The sequence below is a fragment of the Malurus melanocephalus genome, unplaced genomic scaffold (genome assembly GCF_030028575.1).
Source record: "Malurus melanocephalus ecotype Western Australia unplaced genomic scaffold, MMel_1.1 scaffold_487, whole genome shotgun sequence".
NCBI classification, from domain to species: Eukaryota; Metazoa; Chordata; class Aves; order Passeriformes; family Maluridae; genus Malurus; species Malurus melanocephalus.
In genome coordinates, this window is record NW_026623719.1 from 434386 (window position 1) to 456485 (window position 22100).

The 22100-nt window shown below is 44.5% G+C and overlaps 1 protein-coding gene across 2 annotated transcripts in view; it reads left to right on the forward strand.

The window, feature by feature from the left end:
* LSAMP (limbic system associated membrane protein) overlaps positions 1–22100 on the forward strand; it is a 303261-nt gene that overhangs the window by 256031 nt on the left and 25130 nt on the right. Inside the window, exons 4-7 of one of the 2 annotated variants that reach the window (XM_057381023.1) lie at positions 9984–10118; positions 13722–13842; positions 14717–14865; positions 20806–20841. In XM_057381023.1, the coding sequence (XP_057237006.1) occupies positions 9984–10118; positions 13722–13842; positions 14717–14865; positions 20806–20841 (441 nt within the window). The remainder of the gene's footprint in view (positions 1–9983; positions 10119–13721; positions 13843–14716; positions 14866–20805; positions 20842–22100) is intronic. The other variant, XM_057381022.1, reaches the window with a different exon arrangement.

Below are 22100 nucleotides of genomic sequence, written 5' to 3' on the forward strand. Positions count from 1 at the left end.
TTTTGGAAACTCTGCTTTCTAATATCAATTATTATTATATAACCATTTAATAAAACATGCCATCAGAAGCTSACATTAATCTTTACAGAGATGAGAGACATCCCTTAGTGCTTTAAATTGAGGAACCAGGGATTCAGCACATTTCACCTTCTTCCCTCTCTCTTATCAGTTTTGATTCCTCTTCGCCTCTCTCCTCAAGGAAGATGAAATCATGCCAGTGATTAAGGTGGCCTGCTCTGTGCTGTTTAATTAGAACAACTGCTGTTTCAGTTCCAGTCAAAGTCTCACAGGTGTGCAGTTGCAAAGGCACTCTAATGAGACCCCTGCCTCTCCAGGAGCTTGGCGGAAAGGAGCCAAAGAGTCCTCAGCATAAAACAGATGGTTTTTCTTGCTTTCTTGGGTATTTTGGCTGACTCGGGTTCCTATTGGAGCAAGACATTTCTCTTCCCTCAGGAAACAAGTGCCTTTGGGGACTTGAGAGAAGAGAAATAAATGGAATCCTGTCTGTGATGGTAATAGGGGGATTCAGAAAGGTGAARCCCAGTGAGACACTTCTGATTGACGTGATTGGCCACGGTCTTCTCATGCCAACACAGCTGCATTTTTTGAAAATTTTATGTAATCATCAGAACAAGTATTAAGGTGTTGGGATGAAGGCAATGAAATATCTTTTAGGTTTGTCCTCAGACTGCTTCTTAAACTTATGGGGTAGGCTGTAAGAAGTCAGAAAGGTGTTGTTTTGAAACTGTTTCTTCCACTTAAAATTTTCTGCCCTCTCCCTTTCTGCTGACCCCTTTCYTTTTCCCATATCCCTGGGAAAGAAATGCTGCTTCACAACCATGATTTTCAGGAGTGCTGACGGCCAACAGCTGCACTAGCAGAGGTAGTAGTTGCGTCAGAGAGCTACAAGACCTCAAAATCAGGGTCTGTATTTCCTCTCTGCTTGCCTCCCCTGTAGGACTGTACGAGATGCAAWATTAGGCACTGAGCAAATGCCTTCCTTCTCCTTCACAGCCAGTGCTTTGCAAGTGTGAGAGAGACTCTTTATTTTTTGGAAAGCAAGGGAGTGGCTAACTGCATAAGAATTAAATATCCTGGACCAAAGCAGTCATTTATCTGGACTGCTATCACTATGAATCAACAGCAGATACCTCAGATGATAACATCACAGGAGCCAGCCCAATTGATCAAAAATTYCAGCAGCGTGTGAGCCCAAACAATCCCTTCCCAGCACACCCCATCCTGCCTCAAAACCCTCTGTGATTCTCACCTCAATACCTGGCAATACTTGATGCCTGTTCAATCCTAAATTCAGCCAGYCAGTCTCATCTCTTGATCCCTTGTRCTCCCCACAAAGTATTCCCTTTCCTTCTTCCACCAGGAGCAGAAATGGGGGATGGTAATTGTAGTCAGGCAATTACTATGCTGGATCTAATTGAAATACATTGCAGCARGGAGAGGGGTCAACAGGAAAGCAAACAAAACGATTTTTCAAGAAGTTAATCCACCTATACAAATATTGGCGCCAGGCATCACAACACGCTGGCGTGTTTTTGAAAGGGTAAATCTTGCTAAGGGGTGGCTTAACTCTTTGACCTCATTTCCTCAGTTGAAAACTATAGCAGTTTAAAAGATCAGTGGCAAGATCCAGGCTGATACAGAAATCCCAGACTTTAGGTTTTATTTGTGAACTCGGTGTTCACAGCAGCCTGACTGAAAACAGGGATGAACTACAGGAATTGCAATCTTGCAAAAGGACAGGAGATTCAGGGGCTGTGTTATCTTGTCATGAAATGTTTGGCTYCAGCTTGCAGAAAAGAGCCACAGCAATGCCTAACCCTCCGAGTTAATGCTCTTTCCCATGTCAAGTAAATTTGTGCCGATTTGTAATTTTTCAAGCCTTCTTCCAACTTTCAAACACATAAGAATGGAATTCAATGGGCTAAGTTTAATCATTGAGAAGAAGTGGGTCATTAATTTAAAAAAAAATTAAATTAACTTGAAGTTCTGTGTTTATTCTTTCTCTCTCATCCCAAGACATTATGAATGGGCATAGGACAAGAGGGAACAAACACCTTGTATTTAAAAACAGGGAAACATTCTGGTGATGCCTACGAGAGCGAGCCACTTGATTCTTGCACAATGGTATATTGAGCATGCCTTGTGCTACATAAGACACAAGAGACTTTGTAAAGAACAGAAYAAGGATTTTTAAAGATGCCAGCAAACACAGACCAACCCCATAGTTCCTAGATTGAGAGACTGGCACGGTCGGTACCACTGAGTGCCATTGCACAAGATTTCCCTAAGGTCTGATGCTGACATAATGATTTGTGGAATTAAACTGGGAAATGCATTGCAGTCCATCCCTGCTCTTCACTGGCATGATAGAAATTACACAGTTCAGTCAGGCTTCTTGCCCCAAAAGGGACATGCTGCTGTCAGTCTTCTCTTTGGTCTTGTGTTTGTGAGGAGGAACTTGTCTTCAAACTGTAACAATGATAGCGCAAGTGCATTGTGCAAAATAAGAAAACTTGTAGGAARAGGAGAACATGAGGCCAAATGAAAGGAAACCATCTGACAGAGTCACTGGAGACTGTAACAGAGRACTGCTTGCTGTTGTATTTTATGCTTTTTATAAGTGTCCACAACATGCAAGAAAACTCCTAAGGCTCTCAAAGGAGTGGTGACCTCTCATTGATTCATCYAACTCCTACCTCATGTTGTTCTAAAGTACCCTTCAGAAGGCAGCAGGCAAAATTTTTGTGATGCAGAAAATGGTGCAGCTATTGGTTTGTTCATGTTTATATGTCATTTTCTTGGCAGTAAAATTAAGGCTTGGTGTTTGGTAGCATAGTCATGACAACTTGCATTGCAGTATGCAACACTTAGGGAGTATAATACTGTAGTTGTGACATTACATGACTTAATTTACCTCATGGTTCATAATTTGCTTTATACATTGGCATCACAGCCAAGTTCTGTTCAAGAGCAATTAATCTATCCAAAAAATGTTGTTTGTGTTCATTTAAAAAAGTGTTAACAAATTTAGGCTAAATTCAGTAAGTAATTTTGGAGAAAAAAARAAGTGATCTTCTTCAACAAGAAATAATCTGATTTAAATTATATCTCAAGTTGAGAGAGAACATTAATTCCTTCTTCTGGTTCAGCAAAGAGAAGAAGAAAACTGCTGGTCAAACACAAGGCTTTGACCTGAAGCGGGGGTGGATTTTTTTTTTCTTTTTTTTTCTTTCTTTTTTTTTTTTTTTTTAGGGTGTGGTTCCCTTTCTTTCTGGTGTTCCTATGTGGATTTCGAATGGAAAATCTAATCAGCTGCTGAGATGAAGTAGTATATTGCACACCTGCTCCGTGGCCAGACTCGGGGCTGTGTGTGAGAGTGTGATGACCCTTAGTGGTCATTTAGGAAAAACAGGGGGTGGAAATTCAGAGATACAGTGGATCTGCTGAGGCTGCCTCAGGCAGATGACCCCACCAAAATGCACCCACAACCGGGATGCAAATTTCATCTGAGCTGTCAGATTTTGGCCTCCAGCTCCTGTCRGTGATGGGCGAGTCATCCCAAGTAGTTTGGGCAGTGCTGTCCTGAGAGAGAGAAAGCACAGAGACATTGCTCATTCTGGGGAAGCTGCTCTCAACCTGGAGGGGTTTATCTGCATGCTGGATGTGTGAACTTTGAGAAGAAAGAGCCCACGAAAATCACAGGCTCTGTTAAGCCAGGTCAGGCCAGCAGATGTTCACCCCACCAGGGAGCTCCTGGGACTGTCCTTGGCTGGGAGGCAGGGAAGGCAGTTTTGCACAAAAGGTGCAAATGTGATTGCTGATGAGCAAGGTCCTGGTGACGCCAGGGAAAACCTTGCCAGAGCGTTTCCTCCCAGCCTGACTCATTCTCATTCATGGAGCCAGAGCCAGGCCAGAGCCCTCCCTGGCGCTGCACTCTTTTTTTGGTTTATGTGTAATAGCTACAGACCTGAGGGCATGGGAGGCATGAGGCCAGCTTAAACAATAAATACCCTGCTGTGCCTTGCTGCTTAAACAGAGTAATTACTGCCTCACTACATGTGACCCCTCTGTTCCCATCCCTCTGGCAGTTGTTATTTCATGGCTCCCTTTACACAAGGGATGGCTGTGCCTCTCTCCCAGCCGTACATCTCTCTGTCTGCCACTGCCTCACCTCCTGCCTTTCTCACTCSCTCTGTCTCAGTGTGTTTCCCTTTGTCAGTAGCTGACTACCATTTTCTCTATTTCTSAGTCACTGAAGAGTATCACTTTCATTTCTCTCTCCCAAACACTGTCCCTCTTCATTTCYCCCTGTTTTTTCTCCATCTATTTTTGCTTTCTCTCAAGCTTTCCCCATTTTCACCACTTCCCATGCTACTGCCTTCCTTCCTCACTGTAGCGTTGTAGCACTAGCTGTCCCTTTGCTTATCCACCATCTGYTTCTCTCTACTGATCTCTTTGCTAAAAACAAGCCTCTTCAACTAAGGGATGGGGAAAAATGCCAAGCTCATTGGAATCTGTGATGGCTGAGGAGACAGAAACTGATAAACGAAAACTTCAAAGTTTGGAATTAAAAAAAAAAAAAGTCTCAGCTGGAGGTAAAACAAAAAAATCATGTCAAAGACTCCCTTAGCTATTTTTGTCTTTCAGAAGTCTGTTCCTAGGGAATAGAAGGTGCAGAGGGAAGGGGGAAAGTTAGGTGAGCAAAACCTCAAACACTAAATGGAGAGTGCAGAGAAAACAAAACCTGCAGTTCAGCAATAGAAGCGCTACACACAAAGAACTTCAAATGGCATCCATTGATTTCCAATCTTTTTTATCTCCTTGCATCTTGTTTTAGGCCCAGCAAAGATGCATAACCCGTTCTGCTCTCCCCTCTTCACAACTAYAAAGATGCTTGGAGGGAAAACAAACATTGGAGCAGGGTGGCTGATCTTTTTCTCCACATGCCAAATGCAAACAGATACCTYGAGCAGATCTGAATTTCAGTTTAATTTAAGACCACTACAGTGTTAAAAAAAAAATAAGAGACCTAAAGTAATCTCTGCTCAAGAAGAAGCCCAGGGTTGGATGCACAGACAGGAGAGCAGATGAAACAAAATGTGGCTGCCACCTCTGGAGATCAGCTTTCCCTTTGGAGATGTAAGAAACTAGGGCATGAAGGGAAAGGCCTCTCTGGCAGAGCACGTGACTGAATGCATTGCTGGCCCCGACTACCTGAAAGAGCTTTCTGCACACAGTACAAGTGGGATTTTGTCTGGATGTGTGTGTCATTTGTAGAAAGGAAGCATTTAGCCTTTGTGGAAAGAGTGGYGGTGTGTGGCGGTGCAAGGGGCTGCTCGGGCAGAGGTGAAAAGGGTCCATAACTGCCWGGGGAACATGTCAGTCTGTGTTTCTTCACACACAGGCAGATTTATTGATGTAAAAATAAATAATATGCATAGTATATAAAATACAGCATATTATATATATGTGTATATATATATATATTGTATCTATATGAAAGCAAGGCAGGTGTGCACACCCACAAGGACAACCTGCAGAGCCAAAGGGGTTGTAAAAGGCTATTTCCAGTGGGGTAGGGGAAGAGAAGGGCTGCTTGCCAGCAGGCTGGCATAGCCGTGCAGATTTGCTGCTCAGGTTCATTATTTACTGGGTCCAATTAGGAAGCCAGGGGATAGGAAATGTGGCTGAGGCAAGCAGGCCTTCAAAGCCTTCCTCCTGCACACATCAAAGCTGCTGCCGCAGATCCCTYTGCTAAAAAGGCTCTGCCAGCTCCMAGCAGCAGCAGCAGCCGCTCGAGGTCGTTCCCTCTTGGTTTGATTGTCAAACCTCCCAGGCTCGTGCTCTATCTCCAGCCTCCAGAGCAGAAAGCTCCTCTTTCTGATTTACTGGGACACAGTTAAGGAGCTACAGCTTGGCAAGATGGTGTTTAGTGGGGCTGTAGCAACAAACCAAGCTAACTGGAACATGTGGAAGGCAGAAAATCCTGCAGGGAAGCAGGTTGCCTCAAGTCATGCGAGGGGATGGTTTGGGATGAGAAGTCATCCCCCTAGGGAAACCTGMAAGGCTCCTCACTGGGAAAGGGCTGTGTTGAGCCAGGCAGAATACAACCCTTGCCAGCGAGGAAGCTTTGGCAGTAGGGTCAGAATTTCATCCCTTGATRATCTGCTCAAGGCAAATGTCTTCTCGTAATGGGAATGGGGTGGCTTGCTTGCCAGGAGCTGGCAGTCCCTCCTTCACCTAATAGAATATGTTCATTGTTGTTTGTACCAAAAGCATTGTCCAAGCCTTSTCCCTCCCGCTTTGATAAACTGCATAGTGACAACCATCAGCTCCCTGCCAAAGCCAGCTCCTGTGCAGAAACATTTGTAAATTCACTGGATGTATAAAGCTCTGCTGCTGCTCCCCCCACCCCCTGTTTGCCTTAGAGGTTAGAGTTAATATGACTCACCTAATCTGGCTGCCAGAGTGAATTAGTGAAAACATCTCTACAGCTCTCCACAAGATATCACAACCTGACATTTCTCTAACACACTGTGATACATCTTTCCTCTCCCTGATCTGTACTACAACACCTCAATTTCATATAAATGCTTTTTGTTAGAAATGGTTAATGTGCTCTTAGAGGGGACAAGGCAACAAGTGAAAGGGTCTGTCTTGAAAGTGAGAGCAGCTCGGTTCTTGCAGCAAAATGTTGATGCTCAGGGTCACCAGTGCAGGGACAAGAACAGTGCTGCCACTTATTCAGCAAGAGAGCATCACAGAAACTTTCCCTGAAGTGTTATGCTTATATCTGTGTCCTGGAGCAGGGGAACGAGGAGCTGAATAGGATTATTGATGTCTTTGACATGCCCTTTAGAACAGAAGTCCCRCCTTTCACTTATTTCCAGGGCACTCCACTGGGCAAGCCAGCAGCTCGTCATGGCTTGGGCAGGGTTCTGTGTAGCTATGAAAGCTCTCCTGCTGGACATGGTGCACTTTAACTGCATGTATGTATGCCGGGGAGAAGCTCAAAAACATCTTCCCTTGGGAAAGTATCTACCCTTTCAGGTTACTCTGGAGCTCCACTGATGTGGTTCTCTAACAGACAGACTTAACAGCACCTTTAATGAGGGTGTCACTCCATTAGAGCTGGTTAAGTCACCCTCAACCCTGTTTTCATTACGGTGACAGTCTTGTGACAAGGGCAAATTGCAGAAGAAGCAAGYCCCACTTGGAATGAACTCTGTGTATAAACAAGGCAGAATTACAGAGCAAATTATTTGCAAARCAGAGGCAAATTATGTTTTAACCTTTTCTTTGTGAGTCTTTCCCTGATGTCTGATTAACTTTCCAGTCAACTGACTGACCTACCAACTGGGAGYGCTGCTGTGAAAGGAGGGGAGTGTTGGTTGTCAGCTTAGTTTGGGGCTGGGATTTTTAAAGTGCTTTATTAGCAGGTAGCAATATGTCATAAGAAGATCTGGAAATGAAGAGAGTTCCCAAACAGAAATGATCCCTGCAGTAGCAAAACCAGAAACAGCAGACAGCAGCACGGTGCAGTGGTGGCAATGCAATCCTTCATCTGTGTTCAGCCCTGGTAACACTTCATTTGGAATGCTGCATTCAGTTTGGGGTATCACACTTCCAGAAAAATGTGAACTTGTCAGAGAGGTCTAAAAGCAAAGAACAAGAATGATCAAGAGCCTAAAAAAACCTCACCTACAGAGGAAGGTTGAAAGACCCTGGCAATGTTCAGCAAAAAGAAAAAAAAAAAAAAAAAAAAGATGACAACTGAGGGAGGAACATAAGTGATTTAAAAGTTGATAAAAGGCTATTGCAGGGAAGGAGGGAATGATTTGTTCTTTTTGTCTGTAGTGGCTAAGACAAAAGTAATAGCTTGAAATTGCAGCAAGGGAGACTCAGGTCAAACCTCAGCGAAACTGCTCCAGTGGTAAGGACAGCAAAGCTCAGGAGCAGATTGTCAGGAGTGGCTGCAGAATCTGTGCCAATGGAGGGCAGAGGGTGGGCTGTGTCCCTGCCTTGAGACTGGGGGACAGATTAGATGGTGACTGAAATCCCTTCCACAGTTCTGTGACTCACCTAACTCTGGTCCTACAGGGTTTAGGATGCTCTAACATATTCATGAGTTCCAGCAGTGAAAAACACCTGTGAAAATCCCACCCTSCTTCGTTCTATGCTGACTCTCCCCAGCATCAGCCCCCGTGCAGGAAGATCCCACAACAAACTGTTAGGGGATGCCAAAACCAAAGCAGCTGTAAATTTTAGACATAGCAACAAGATTTCCACTACCTGAACATCTGGCAGGAGCTGGAAAAAGGGACTGCTGATTAGCCCTGCTGAAAGAGAGGGGGAGCCTTGTCTTTACASGAGTTTAATAGATACACTGCTGTTTTCATGCTGAGTCTCCGTGACGGGGGGCAGTTTTCCCCTAGAATGATTCTGAAAATTGCCTGTGGAAAAAGAAAAATAAAAAAGGACAAAAATAATTACGTGCAGGACAGGGTTCTGAGCAGATTTTGAAGTTTCCAAAGTCCCTCTCTGATGCAGAAGGGAATTGCACACAGCTGGCATCACCTGTGTGCGTGGCCAGGYTGATCTGGCCAACACACTGCAGCAAATCTGTGCCTCTGGGGTGTGATTTGCTGCAGATGGCTCCATGGGAAGTTCAGCTCCATGGGAAGCTCAGCTCCAGAGACCAGACTTACTCACTGCCTTCATGCAGTAAGCCAAGGGGAACAGTAGGCACTATCTGAACTCCCTCTGAAAGCTGTAAGCACTTTTGTGAAGCGGGCAGGGCTTCAGATGTGCTTGGCACCTGTTGAGCAGAAAATATCTTCTGGGCAGAGAGTTTTTTGGAAAATATGACTGCTCTCTGAGGAGCTCCTAAATGGGAGTGCTTGTGAGCTGACCTTTTTTTTTTTTTTTTTTTTTTTTTTTTTTTTTTTCCAAATCTGGTTTTTACTCTTTTGACAGTTGGGGGATGTTTTCTCTAAACATCCACAGGGACACAACTAGGGCTTGGGGTTTCTCATGTTGTTTCTTGTGGAGGAAATGTGGTTCAGATTCTTCCCAGGAGGTGCCTTTCTTTGCCTTCTGAAGGAATAGAGTAGATACACCAATCCTAATATTTTATTCTTCCCTGGCAACTTTCATCCAGCGAATCTGATGTGTTTTACATGAGTTAACCTCACTGCCCTGCTCCAGCCAGAAGGTGAAGGGAGAGAGGGGTGCTATTTGCTGCAGTTCACAGASAGAGAGTGAAGGAGTGACTCTCTCAAGGTCAGACAGTGAATTAAAAGCGAGGCCAGAGACCTCCCCTGATTCCTGCCCCCATCCATAGCCCTGACTGACACACAAGTCACTGTTTTCCAAAGTGTGGAAGTGAGGCAGCAGGGTTTAAATGTGCCATTTCATATGTACAAGTAGAGCAGGGATGTGTGATGATGATTATTGGTCTCTGCAGATCAAATTGCAGTTTGTTTCTCTCAGTTTGGCCGTGTTTAACAGTAGCTTGATCTGATCGATGGCACTTCAGGGTGGTGATTGCTCTGAGAGTCAGAAAGACATTTTTCACGGTTACACAGTGGAGAAAAGGGTGCTGACAACACACCAGCACGTCTGAGGAGCCAGCCAGCCCTGAACCAGCACAGCAGTCAGTGTGACTAACCTTTGGTGGTGCTCAGCCATCACACTGGTGAACTCAGTCTGATCTCATGTGGTGGAGATTTTGCTGCTTGGTCTGGGCAGCCTGTGAGATGCGATGTACTGYACCACCTGTACAGATTTTCAGTTTTCCACAATTAAATAAAATACTGGTACCTTGCTGATACAGCTTCTGAAATCACTTTTAAATCACTCATGACTGCTGCTTGTCTGCAGAATCCATGTTGTGATAGTTCCTCCATAGCAACTTCCCAAATCTGAAAGCCTAACAGAACCATTTTTTTCTGTCCCACCAGGCAGAGAGTTTGAAGGTGAGGAGGAGTACCTGGAGATCCTGGGGATMACACGAGAGCAGTCGGGCAAGTACGAGTGCAAAGCTGCCAACGAAGTTGCCTCAGCAGATGTCAAGCAAGTCCGGGTCACTGTGAACTGTGAGTACATTGCAGYTGGGGAAGGGACACGGGGACAGCTCTGCCCACAGGCACGGGTGACTTCAGGATAAACTGAGAAGCMTTTCTGGGTTTGGATTATACAATCTGAAAGGGAGGGCGCTGAGAAAACTATCTGCAATCAGATACTTGCCACAGGGTACAGTTTGTGCTTTAAACCTGGCAATACATAAGAAAAGGCTGGGGGAGGTGTGACACGGAGAGGGAGACGGAAAGAAGAGCTGTGAGTTTGCCCCTCCGAAATGCTGCCTTGTTTTCACTCATTGATATTCGGGTGAACAGCAGCGTGAAGAGAAGCTTCACCAAGGCAGCGAGGAGAGATAAGGGAGGGTTCAGCTGGCTCTGAGCAAACACACGCCTGCCTGCACCCACAGCCATCCAGCAGTGCCACACCGCTGTCACAGCCAGGGGACACGCGCTGGAGGCACGTGTTGACAGGGTACAAAAACTTCACTTTCAGGCTGGTTGCAGGTCATTAGTTTAAAGCTCTGCCTAAGAGACCCTCCATGCACCAACATAATACAGAAAGGGCTTGACCAAAGGATACCACAATCCCCTTAAAAGCACCGGGAGGCATGGTTAGCTGTGGCTTACATCCATACCTGTGGAGTGGGGCATGGATCCCATCCCACATGTCTATTCCACACTGCTGGCATGTTCCTCTGACAGCAACACAAGATATTTAAAACTGACGTTACTCTCTAATCCTACACGTGCATACATCCACCTCTGTTCTTGTAGGGTTTATATCTGGCATTTGAGTGATGTGAAGTGAGCCCTCCCCATGTACCTCTGCTTCCTTGCTCAGAGGATAATAACTTTGCAGCAAGGATGGATGAATAGGAGCTCTATCCTCTCCCGATCTTCTTCAGTTTAAACACCAGAATATGAACTTAAATTGAAATGGGAGCTGGCTACAGTCATATTTCTGGGTGCATATTCATGCCTTGATTCACAGGCACAACTGTTGGGGAGCAGGTTAGGGCAGAAAGCTGATGGCAGCAAGTGTTCAGCCCATAGCAGTCTTAATTTGACAGTAGGTGATTATAGTAGCTTTTAATACCATCCTTGCTCTTTGTTTCTTTCCCTTGGCCCTTGTGGGCCATCACATCACATCATATCACATCAACTTTTCTGTCTTGCTTAGAAGTCGAGGTTATAGGCTCCCTTCAGCATCTTCTGAATCCACAGTTTTTTATAGTTCCCTCAGAAAGTGGGTGGAAGTGGCTTAATATCAGCTGCTTCATGGGCCAAATTTGGCATGAATATGAACTGTAGCAGCAGAGTTTCTGCACTGAAAGTATAGAAATATCAAAAACAGCTGAGTTTATAAACTGGAGACATTCCATGAGAACCAATTAATAGTTTCAAATATTTCTGTGAAACATAATTTCAATAGTGCTTTAATGTGTTTGAAACAGATTGTTTGTATAAAGTCAGAATGTTTGATTTTGATTTAGTTTCAACACATAATAACTATGCCACAGTAGGATCTTAAACATTTTAACTGTTGGAATATATGAAAAAGTGATGTGATGGAGTATTGTAATATTAATATGTGGTGTAATTTGTAGTGTAAGCAACTTAAAATTCCTTAAGAACAGATCTTTTCTTTTGAAAGAAAGGGAAATAAATTAAGATATCATGAGGACCACGCAGGAAAAAAATCAGTCCTATTTGGCGAATGAAAACCAGATATTTGCATACATCTTCCTTCATCCTGCTTTTTTAAACACCACCACAAGCAGCAGAAAGTGGGAAAGCCACAGTAAGTTTGAAAAATGGGGCCTGCCCAACCGCAGGAGCTTCCWGGCCATCTCTTATCACCTGCTTGGACTGCGGGAGAAAGCATCTTTGCTTTGCTTTGGTCTCACACTACCACCTTCAGGCTTCCCAAGTAATTGCCCATCACAGGGAAACTGAGGCCTGGGGAGAGTGGGATGAAAACAGCTAAAGGGAACCCACTCCTGGCTTTCCCAGGGAGCAAATGGCTACACACAGAGCAGCTGCTTTCTTGGTGCAACAGGCTGGTTTTATTTGGGACTACCAGCTGCTGCTTCTCCCAGGACAGCACTGCACCAACTTTTTTTAAGGGACAGCTCAGAGCAAGGGGCTGGGCTTCCTGGCAGCAGACTGGGGAAGTTATGCTGCTGGCATAATTTTCCAGACCTGTAGAAAGGTGCCTATTCATTCTATGACTTCCCTCTTAAATGGAAAGGTTTGTCTCACTGTAGACAGCAAGAAGATATACTGCTCAAACCAAAAAATAAAGTGAGAATGGTTAAAAATTCACCTTTGCTATCCCTTTATTATCCCTCCTCCTTTTCAAGTTAAAATATTTACGTGAACCCACAGCCTTTGAATGTAGGATCCTATTTATGTACACTTATTAATATTTATTATGTTAGAGGGCGCACTGCAATATCCCTAAAGCCCTGCATAAAATCCCGATTAAGGTCAGGGAAGGGATCATACCGAGATGGCTAATGTGTTCACAAACAAATTTCTTTCCTTGCATTCTCCAGACAGAATTTTTTTTTCCTTTGACTGACACAATCCGTTTTGCTTCTTTTTTTTTTTTTGCCTTTCAGTTCTGGTACAGATACAGATGGCAGAGTGTGTTTCATGGTAACTTGAGTCTCAGCAAAGTGTGTGTCTGAGTCGCAGCCCTGTAATCTCAGGGCATGCAGGTATTAGTGATGAGAGACAAGGCACTTATTCCTTGATCCCTCTCAGCAGCCAGGTGGAAATAATTCTGCCTTTTAACATGTAAAGCTTATCACTTAATATTTTGAACATGGGGCTGGGATTGAAGATGCTGGTGCCTACCCTMGCTGCTATCCAGCCAGTACTGAGACCAAGCTTCAGCAGAGCACACAGACAGTATTTTCCAAGTTTGGTAYGCCCATGACACAATGCTTAGACTTCAGAGAAAGCAGAGGTGGGAACACTGACAAACCAGCCCTTCTGGAGCTTATCAGAAAGCATGATGTCCAGGAAGGTTTAATTGGGATCTCTAACCTTGGACACGTAAGGGAAGTGTCTCAACAAGTTGTCTGTCTCTCAGCGTTGCACCCAGAGCTTCTGCTAAAGCTTTTCTCTTTTATGCCATGAATGTATTTCTGTTTCATGCATGTTGCCTCAGTCCTTTCTTATTATAGTTTTGGCATTAGACAAAGAGTTTGTATGGAAAATAATTTTCATGCAAGTGTTAAATTCCTTCTTTATTCCTTTACTTTTGCTGTCTTCCTTTACCCTTGATRAAGTCTTTCTCTCATTTTCTTCTCTCTGATAAACCTCTGTGAACTAGAGATCCATAGGTAAATATTCATAAATTGCAGAATTCCATCATTAACCTTAACTCTGCCTGTGTATGCCTATGCATTTATGACAGAATTTAGTGAGCAGTGCTGAAGAGCAGCASACGTAAGGAGCGCTGCTAACGGTGTACATGAAGGAGAGTTCAAAAAACAGTGTCCTGCAGAGAGCAGGGGGGACAGGGGCCACAGCAAGCAGCTGTTTTGACATAGTTTTGTGATTTTGTTGTGCCTGGAAGTGTGAACTGACCACGTTTCCTTCGTGCAGACCCTCCCACCATCACAGAGTCCAAGAGCAATGAAGCAGCCACGGGACGACAAGCCTTGCTGCGGTGCGAGGCATCGGCAGTGCCCACGCCCGACTTCGAGTGGTACAGAGATGACACCAGGTAAGGCCTCCAGCTCACCYTTCCCTCCTCTCTTTTCCAGTCTCCTAGGCTCCTATCATCCTCCCCAACTCCTCTCAAACAATATAATAATCCATTTGAGTCACAATGTCCCACCAGGCTCGGCAGAGCCAGCGTGGTCACAGCTGGAGGAGGGAATTCCTTTCTGTGCCAGAGATGCTGATGGATGGAGCTCTTGCTTTGAAGTCAATTATGAGCCAATCCATAATTAATACAATGTTCGTGTGTTAAGTAGCCCATGGTATAGACCAAAAAGTTGGTAGTGTTAGTCTTCAGTTGGGTCAAGGTGCATTCTTCCAGSGGAAGAAGGTGCTGAGATATGAGACTCCCCCCCCCTGTGTAACCTGAGCATCTCAGAGTTGCATATGAGAGTAAGTGAGAAGAGAACAAGGATCTGTCCTTTCTACCTGAGCATTTACCTGGCATGAAGAAGCTTTTGTTATTACCCTACATTTTAAGGTCRCCAGCCCTGAACAGGATGCCCCGGGTCAGGATTGGTTGGTGTGTTTCACATATAAGAATATTTTGTTCAAGTACAGTCTGGCCTTCAGCTGCCATGGTGTGTTCATTTCCAGTTCTGGGTAAATGCTTCCTCCCTTTTCCTTGCCTTTCCTTGGTTTTCCACAATTTTACTAGAGGCATTTCATCCCACTGAACTCCTGCATTCCTTTAATTCCCTCCTGGTTTCCATCCATGCCTTCTTTGGTCCCTTTCCTCTCCCATCTCCTTCTTTCTTCCCTCTATGCTCACSTGCCAGCTGGGCTGAGTGATTTTGGTTTTCAGAGTGCTGGGGAGGGATTTCCTTCCCAACACACAGCTGCCATTGCCCTGTGCACCTCTCCTCCTCTCTTCCCAGGATAAACAGCGCCAATGGCCTGGAGATAAAGAGCACGGGGAGCCAGTCTCTGCTGATGGTGGCCAATGTCACTGAGGAACACTACGGGAACTACACCTGCGTGGCTGCCAACAAGCTGGGAGTCACAAATGCCAGCCTATACCTTTACAGTGAGTATGGGAGAGGGTGAAGGGAGGCTCTGGCAAAGACACAGCTGCACAGGAAGCACATGGTGGCTAAAAATCAGGAAGGCTCTACTTGACARCCTAATCCCCTCGAAGTTCCAGCCATGACCTGGCTTTCAGCACTCTGCTTTGGATACCTGTGGTTCATACTTGCCATCAAACACAAACACGGCCAAATCAAAAGCTTTACAGTCAGGCCCTTTGATTGACTGGCTTTGCCGATGACAGGTTTTGTTGAAATAATAAARAAGTGTTTGTTTTAAAGCTGGAGACAAAAAACCCTTTAGAATGACAGCCCCTTTAATAAGTAGACAGAAGGCCAGGGCTCGGAGGATCCATGACAGCTGAGAAATGACAAGTAATTCAGAGAGATGGAGAGAACTAGCCACYGAGCCTGAGGAGAACAAGACAGAGTCAAGAAAAAGAGAAATTGGTTTGGGACTGGAAGGGACAGAAATGAGAAAAGACAGAATGATTTTAAAGGGGYACACCATAGGGAGCATGGGGGAAAAGGTAATCAACAGATGAAACATGGGATAAGATTCCTTGGCTCTCATTCTGCTACCTTTCAATTACTGAGTTTGTCTTAGCAAGTGTAAACAGACAGAAGCTGGGACTAGACCAAGCTCTAGAGCAGTGTTACCTGCTGGTTGTGAATTTTGCAGCTGATTCAAACCTGACCCTTAACAGAGTCCCTGCCCCTCACCTTCCATCCACACACACATAAAAACTGCAGGGTATTCAAAATGCAGTTCCCAATTCCAGGTCCAAAACTTGGGCTGGACTTGGACCACATGTTATTGGCATCAGAGATAGACTGCAGCAAAAATATCCCACTCACAGAAATGGACAGGTAGACACAAAGTGACTGATGGCAGTGTTCCTCTGACGGTCCCAAATTGAATTAAAACACTCATGCCATGACCTGCATGTCCTTCTAAACAGAAAAAAAAATAYGCTGTGTAAAGCAGTAAGTATTAGCAAGGATGCAGTTTAGTTTAGTTTCTGTTTTGTGTGATCAGATTAATCAAACCACCAAAAAAAACAAAGTTTTGGTTTGGTTGTTTTTAACACATGTAGTGCAAAAGGATAAATCCATTGGCATTCTTTGTTTACCACCTTTGGATTTATTTCGTGGCAGTTTGAATTTTTGCAGATTTGGGTATATTTTGTGGCAGWTATTTTCTGAAGAACAGATATTATCATAAAAGAACATGTATTTGATTTCCTGTAGCATTGCAGCACACCAAGCAAATTTCTACTTTCAAAGTCTTTTCACCCTGGTCTTGTGACTGTCATGAGATGCAAAAAAAATCCTCAGGCAGCAATCTGGAACACAATTTTCAAATACTCCAGATTTGTTCTTGCTGATATTAATATAATTCTAAGTTTAGAATCCATTATTTCTGACTGAATTCTAAATTTGGCCCTCTCTGTTGGTTCCTGTTACACCAATGAACTGAAATGCATCACTGAAACAAAATATAAGATGAARTTCAATAATGTATATATGCACATATGATTTTAGCTGGGGGGTTAGTTTTGCTAGAGAAGCATTTTGCATGACTTCAGAACTTCACCTCAAAGGATCTCAAAGGATTTGCTAGCAATGAATATTTTAATATCACAAGTCATTTAGAAATGGGTGTGTTGTTAGCACCCTTTTGCAGTAGGAAGTTAAGTTACAGAGTGAAGAAGTGGTTTACCCATGGTCATAAAATGAGTGGCAGAACCTGTGAGAGACCCAGGAAAACCTGGCAAAGTTGCTGTTTACTGTTCCAGGAGGAAATATAGCAACTTTAAAGATGACTTGCAAGAGAGAAGATGCTATTTTAGCCCCCTTTTGATGAAGAACACTTTCCTTCTTTCAAGTTATTGGATTTTGTTTATAATTTTTTTAGAAATCCAAGGCCTGTTTATACTGGAGAACACTAGAGAACTTCACAAGAGCCAGGAGAATGGAGGTGTGGGAGCTGAGAGAGATTGGATGATTTTCAGTGAACTCTTTCTAATTTGTTTTTTGTTGCTTGGTTAATCTCTACCTTTTCAGTGTGCAATTGCTTCATCTTGTATCAGGAAATCTCTGTTCTTCTAGTTAATGTGGAAGACAGGAAGAGAGAGAAAAAAATAAATTCAGGTGGTCTACAGCTGATATTTTGAAGGTTAATGAAATCAGGGGGGAAATGAGTGAAGGGACTCCAGCTTCATAAAGAAAGCAGCTGCAAAAACCTACAAGCCCAGATGAAAGAAATGCTGTRGTGATCACACAATAGCTGAAATAACAGGTAATGCACATTCCCAGCCACACACCCAGACAGAAAAATAAAGCAGTGCCAAGTTTTTGCAAGGTACAGCAGATACTCAAATACTTGGGAGTGTTTTTCATCCTTGGAATCAGAGATTTTATTTTCTTTTTAAATAGAGAACAAGCTCACTGTAGGGCAGCATCCCACTGGGGAGGTAAGTACAGCGATGGTTCCTCAGTGTCCCATTGCAGCACAAAAAAAGAATGGCAGCAAGGAGTGAAGAAACAACCAGAGAGTTAATAATGAGGTACTGGCAGCTTTGCCTGAGGTGGAGGGCAGACAGGGAGCGAGCCAAATGATGTGAAGGAGCAGTTTAGCAATAGAGAAAAATTGGTGGCTACCATTTCATGAAATCTCAGTGAGCACTGAGAAACTCTCAGAGAGGCTGAGTGCCTCACATGTCAATGTCACAGATAGAAGATGCATTAAAATACAAAAGTAGCTCCCTTGAGCTGTGCGAATAGATAGCTAGTGATCTTCCTTAAAGGATGTAGCAGCAGGATTGCCTGCTGTAGGTGAGGAGATTTATACCCTTCACTCTTGGAGACTGAGTTTWCAACAATTTAAATATGGCCATACCAAAGCTTTAACTTACTCAGGAAATTGTCTCCAACAGCAAATATGGAATGTGTTTGTAGAGAGGGTACTCAGGTACAGTTTGATGATGTAACTGATATAATAGCTTGGTGACATCTCTTCCTCCCTAGTCCTTTTGCTCATCCTGCTCTCTGCCACACGGTTTTGTTGTTTCACTTGTTCTGTCACTCAGTGCACAACCCAGCAAGCCAGGTCAACGTACCAAACCAGTGAATAGGTAACTGAGCTTTAYTGCTCATCTCCCCAAAATGCCCCCAAATGTTTTCTTTTGAATTACTGAGCTGAATCAATTCATGGCCGGGCTCAACAGGCACCAAAGCCCATGCAGGAGAGGAAGCTCTGTCACACATCTGTGGGTATGAGGAGTTGGGAGGCAGGCCAGTGTTTGGCAGCATTGGTGGACCAGTAGGTTGATTCAGCTCTCCAGAGCCTGGGAGCAAGGTTTGTAACCCCTAAGCACAAAGAAAGGGGCAGCAACACACATCTCTGAAAATTACCTGACAGAGAGGCAGAACCAGGGCTGYCGTCATAGAGCAACAGAGGTGAAAAGTGGCTGCACAGCTGAAGGGAAAGGCTTCTTCCTCCAAGTGTAGTAGGAGGTAGGGAACATGGGGGTTTTATTTRTTTTRGTCATCTAAGAAAGTTCTATGRAAAGCATYASGAGWGAAAGTCACAATWTGTATCTTAAGCCATGCTACARAGAGGTGTATATGYTTATATACATATATATATATATATGTAAATACACACACAGAGCAGATAGACACTTGCTGGAGGAACACAGATACATAGATTTATGTGTAGGTGAGTGTGCACACATAGCCATACACCTGTGTGATGYATAGGCAAGCCCACACACCCCTCCCCAGGCCCACAGGAGCAGCTGCAGCACTTGGTGCATTCTAACAAAGCAGAGGAGAGAAAGAAAAGCTTTTCCAAATTAGTTGCCTTCTGCCTCCTGCCAAGCTAGCCCAYCCCATAGGCTGAAAGAGGAGACAACAGCACAGTGCTGCACACTCTGATGCAGTCCTGCTGGCTCAGTTATAGGAGATTGCCACATCAGCAGGTCCCCTGCTGCATTCCCTTAGGGGAATCAGCAAACGCGGAGGGGAAGCAGAAGCTGGCAAGACTGTGCCAACTTGAGAAGTGTCAGGTGGAGCCCAGAAGTTCTGGTTACAGCGAGGCACGTTCCTAAGAGTGTCATTAGTCTCTAACTTGGCATTATTTGTTAGTGTTCTGTCACAGGTGACATCCCTCCATCCCATGGTTTGCTGTGCCCAAGCATTTGGTTACGGTGGTGGCTGCTGGGCTTTGGAACCCTGACTGTTGTGGCCASAATTCCTCTTGGTGGCTCTTGGTGCCCACCCCACGTTATCCCCAGGGCTGTCAGTAACMGGGAGACTCAGGAGACACAAAAGTGGTTTGGGCTGACAGTCAGAGGGGGCAAGGCTGAGACACTGCTAATGAGCCTGGGTGGAGCAATAAAAGCAGCTCACAGTGGGAGAGAGGAACAGAGATAGAGTCCTTGAATAGAAAGCAGCATGATAATGAGGCCGTAGTGCTTTGCTTTAACTGCTTGTGCTGTGCAGCCTGCAGCCTGCTGTGCAGGAAGAAGGTAAAGGGGAGTTGAGTTATTTAACCAAACTAAATAACAAGGCAGTCTTGTCAGCACAAACAGCCTGCTTTCGCAGAACAATAGTCCCCTGTTGCTACATAAACACAGAGATCCAGGCTAGACTTGTATTTGATCTCCCCTGTGCCTGCTGTGGATTCAAACAGCTCTGTTACCACTGTGAGGGCAGAGTTCTGCCAGTGTCACATGGATGGGCTTGACCTGCTCAATCCTCATGAGCTTCAGTGAGACAGAAACTCAGCCTTTGCACCAAGGATACTGTAGAAAGAGCGTTAGCCTCCAAATAGGTGGGCCTAGGCGATCAGAGAACTGATTTATCCTGGCAAGCTCTGTGTCCATCAGCAGTGATCTCAGCAGGTAAGCCAGGAGACAGCTCAGTGCCCCAGTCCTACCTGCTGTTGCAGCTGAGTGTTCTCCTGATGGATCAGTGAGTAGGAACTTGTCTCAGCCAGTACAAGGCACCCAGTAAGCTCTGGAGGCAATGAAAGGAGCCMCACTGAGAATGGCCAAGCCTGGGGACCTTGTGCTCTTTGTTTTCTGCCAACACCTCAGCSTTTGACCTTGGGCAAACTGCTTCCTTGCTCTGTGCATCACCTGCACCCTCTGTGAAGCAGAATTAACACCACTGTTAGCCTCAGACTATCAGACGGCTTTGATACTGGTTTCCCTCAGGGTCAGTGCAATTCTTTTGGGATCCTTTTGTGGAAGAAGCAAACCATGAAGCTGGCAGTGATGTATATCAAAGTCCTGTGTGATGTGAATGAGGACATTGTAAAAACCCTATAAACAAGACAGCAGGCTCTGCCTGCAACTGGAAGATGATGAGTCTGCAAAAACTGTTCCTCTCAGAGTAAAAAAAACCCTAAAGAAGCACAGTGCCTTCGAGGATTCACCAGGGTGACTGCTCCCATGCACAGATCCTCAGGGACCTGTCATTGGCAAGAAATCCATTATTGAGAAAGTTCTCAGGGGGCAGCAACTRCCCATGGAGGAATTCCACAACACACCTCTCTGCCAAGACTAGCTTCCAGACAGAGGTGTCTGACAAGAGGAGCTGTAGAGTGATGACATGAGTGGTCTTGAAAGTCAGAGGGAAGATATGGCCCATCAACTCCAATTACCTTCACTGCAGGTGCTTAAGCCCCCTTGCTGTTTGGCTATTATTTGTTTAGTTTTTCAAATTACTTCWCTCCTACTCCCATACCCAGGGGATGTTGATGTGTGTTAGGCATGTTGCTTGCAAAATGCTCTGTATATGAAACCTACTCTAGTCCATTTAATTTGGGGATGGACAACTCCATCAGGTTTGTATCTGCTGCTTGCTTGGTGTGAAAAGTGGCTTGTCCTTTTCTCCTGCATGTTGCTTATTGGTTTTTTTTCCCCCCTTAGAACGAGTTTTACCCACACTCCCCAATCCTTTTCCAGGTCAGTATATGTTTTATGTTGAAGTAGCTCTTTAGCCGGGTCATTCTCCGTCATCCTGACGATTGCTCAGAGCTAGGCACAGGCAAAACAGCTCAGGAAAATAAGGGCTTTTCCTTCTCATTTATGTGTCATTTTGTCTTTTCTGCTCACCTTCCTCATCCTTCCCTTCCCCCCTCCTTTTTCAAAAGCCCAATCAATTGAAAAGCAACAACCTTTAAGCAAGCTTTGAGCCATGACACTGTGTTGTCACCCAGGTCTGGACAGTCTTTAGTGAGGTTCAACCTCCTTGCAGAYCAACTCCTCAAACAAATTCCCATCCTAAGCTCTCTTTGCCCACTTGTTCAGATTTGGATCAAAACCATAAGCCGATCTAAAATTTTGCAGGGATGGTGGGAAGGACAAGTGAAAAACTCAAAATTAAAATACTGCCAAGAAGGTTTTTTTTGCTCTAGTTGTGCATCCTGTCATCCACAGTCAAACATTTTGTTTTCTCATTCTTTTGTCCCACCTCTCTGAGTCTGCCAGTCACATAGTCCTGCATCTGAGGCAGAGGGCACGAAAAGAGACACATGGTGAGGTGTTGCTGCCTGCTTTATTCCAAAAGCTGCCTGCTTTATTCCAAAAGGGAAGAAGGGATCAAGGGAAAACAGGCTCTGGGTGTTTTTTTCAGTCTCAGTGCTGCCCACTCCTGCCCATGCAGCCAGCATGGTCCCAACATCCGTATGAGATCTGAGGCTTTGTTGTGATCTTTCCATTCTAGAAAAAWACACAGAGACCAGGCACTTCCAGAAAGCAGGCTACAGCGTTTGAAAGTGGGGTTTGAAGCCAAATTAACAATAAGGCAGCATATCCACATTCACTGAAAAAAATCTTGGCCTACTGCTCCTCAGTACCTTTGTTTTAGTGCCATATGAGGAAGGTGCAYGCAACTTATGTGTTGCTCAGAGACCTAAATTGTTAATGTCTGCACAGAGCTTTGGGATAGAGTGTTATTAGGAGCCCATGTTGTTTTGCAAAAGAGCACCTGCTTGAACAAAGCACCTGCAGGTACTCCCATGAAAGAACAATAAATGCTGGGTGTTACACATGCTCCATTTAACTACTCTGCCGTTTTCAAATCAAGCTCTGCTCTTGGCAACTTATTCAGGCTCAGGATGTAGTCACAATTGCATATTTAAAAGGCAAATCCACAAATACAATTAAAGAAAAGCACCTAAAAAAAAAATTTAAAAAAAAAAAAAAAACCACAACAAAAAGTG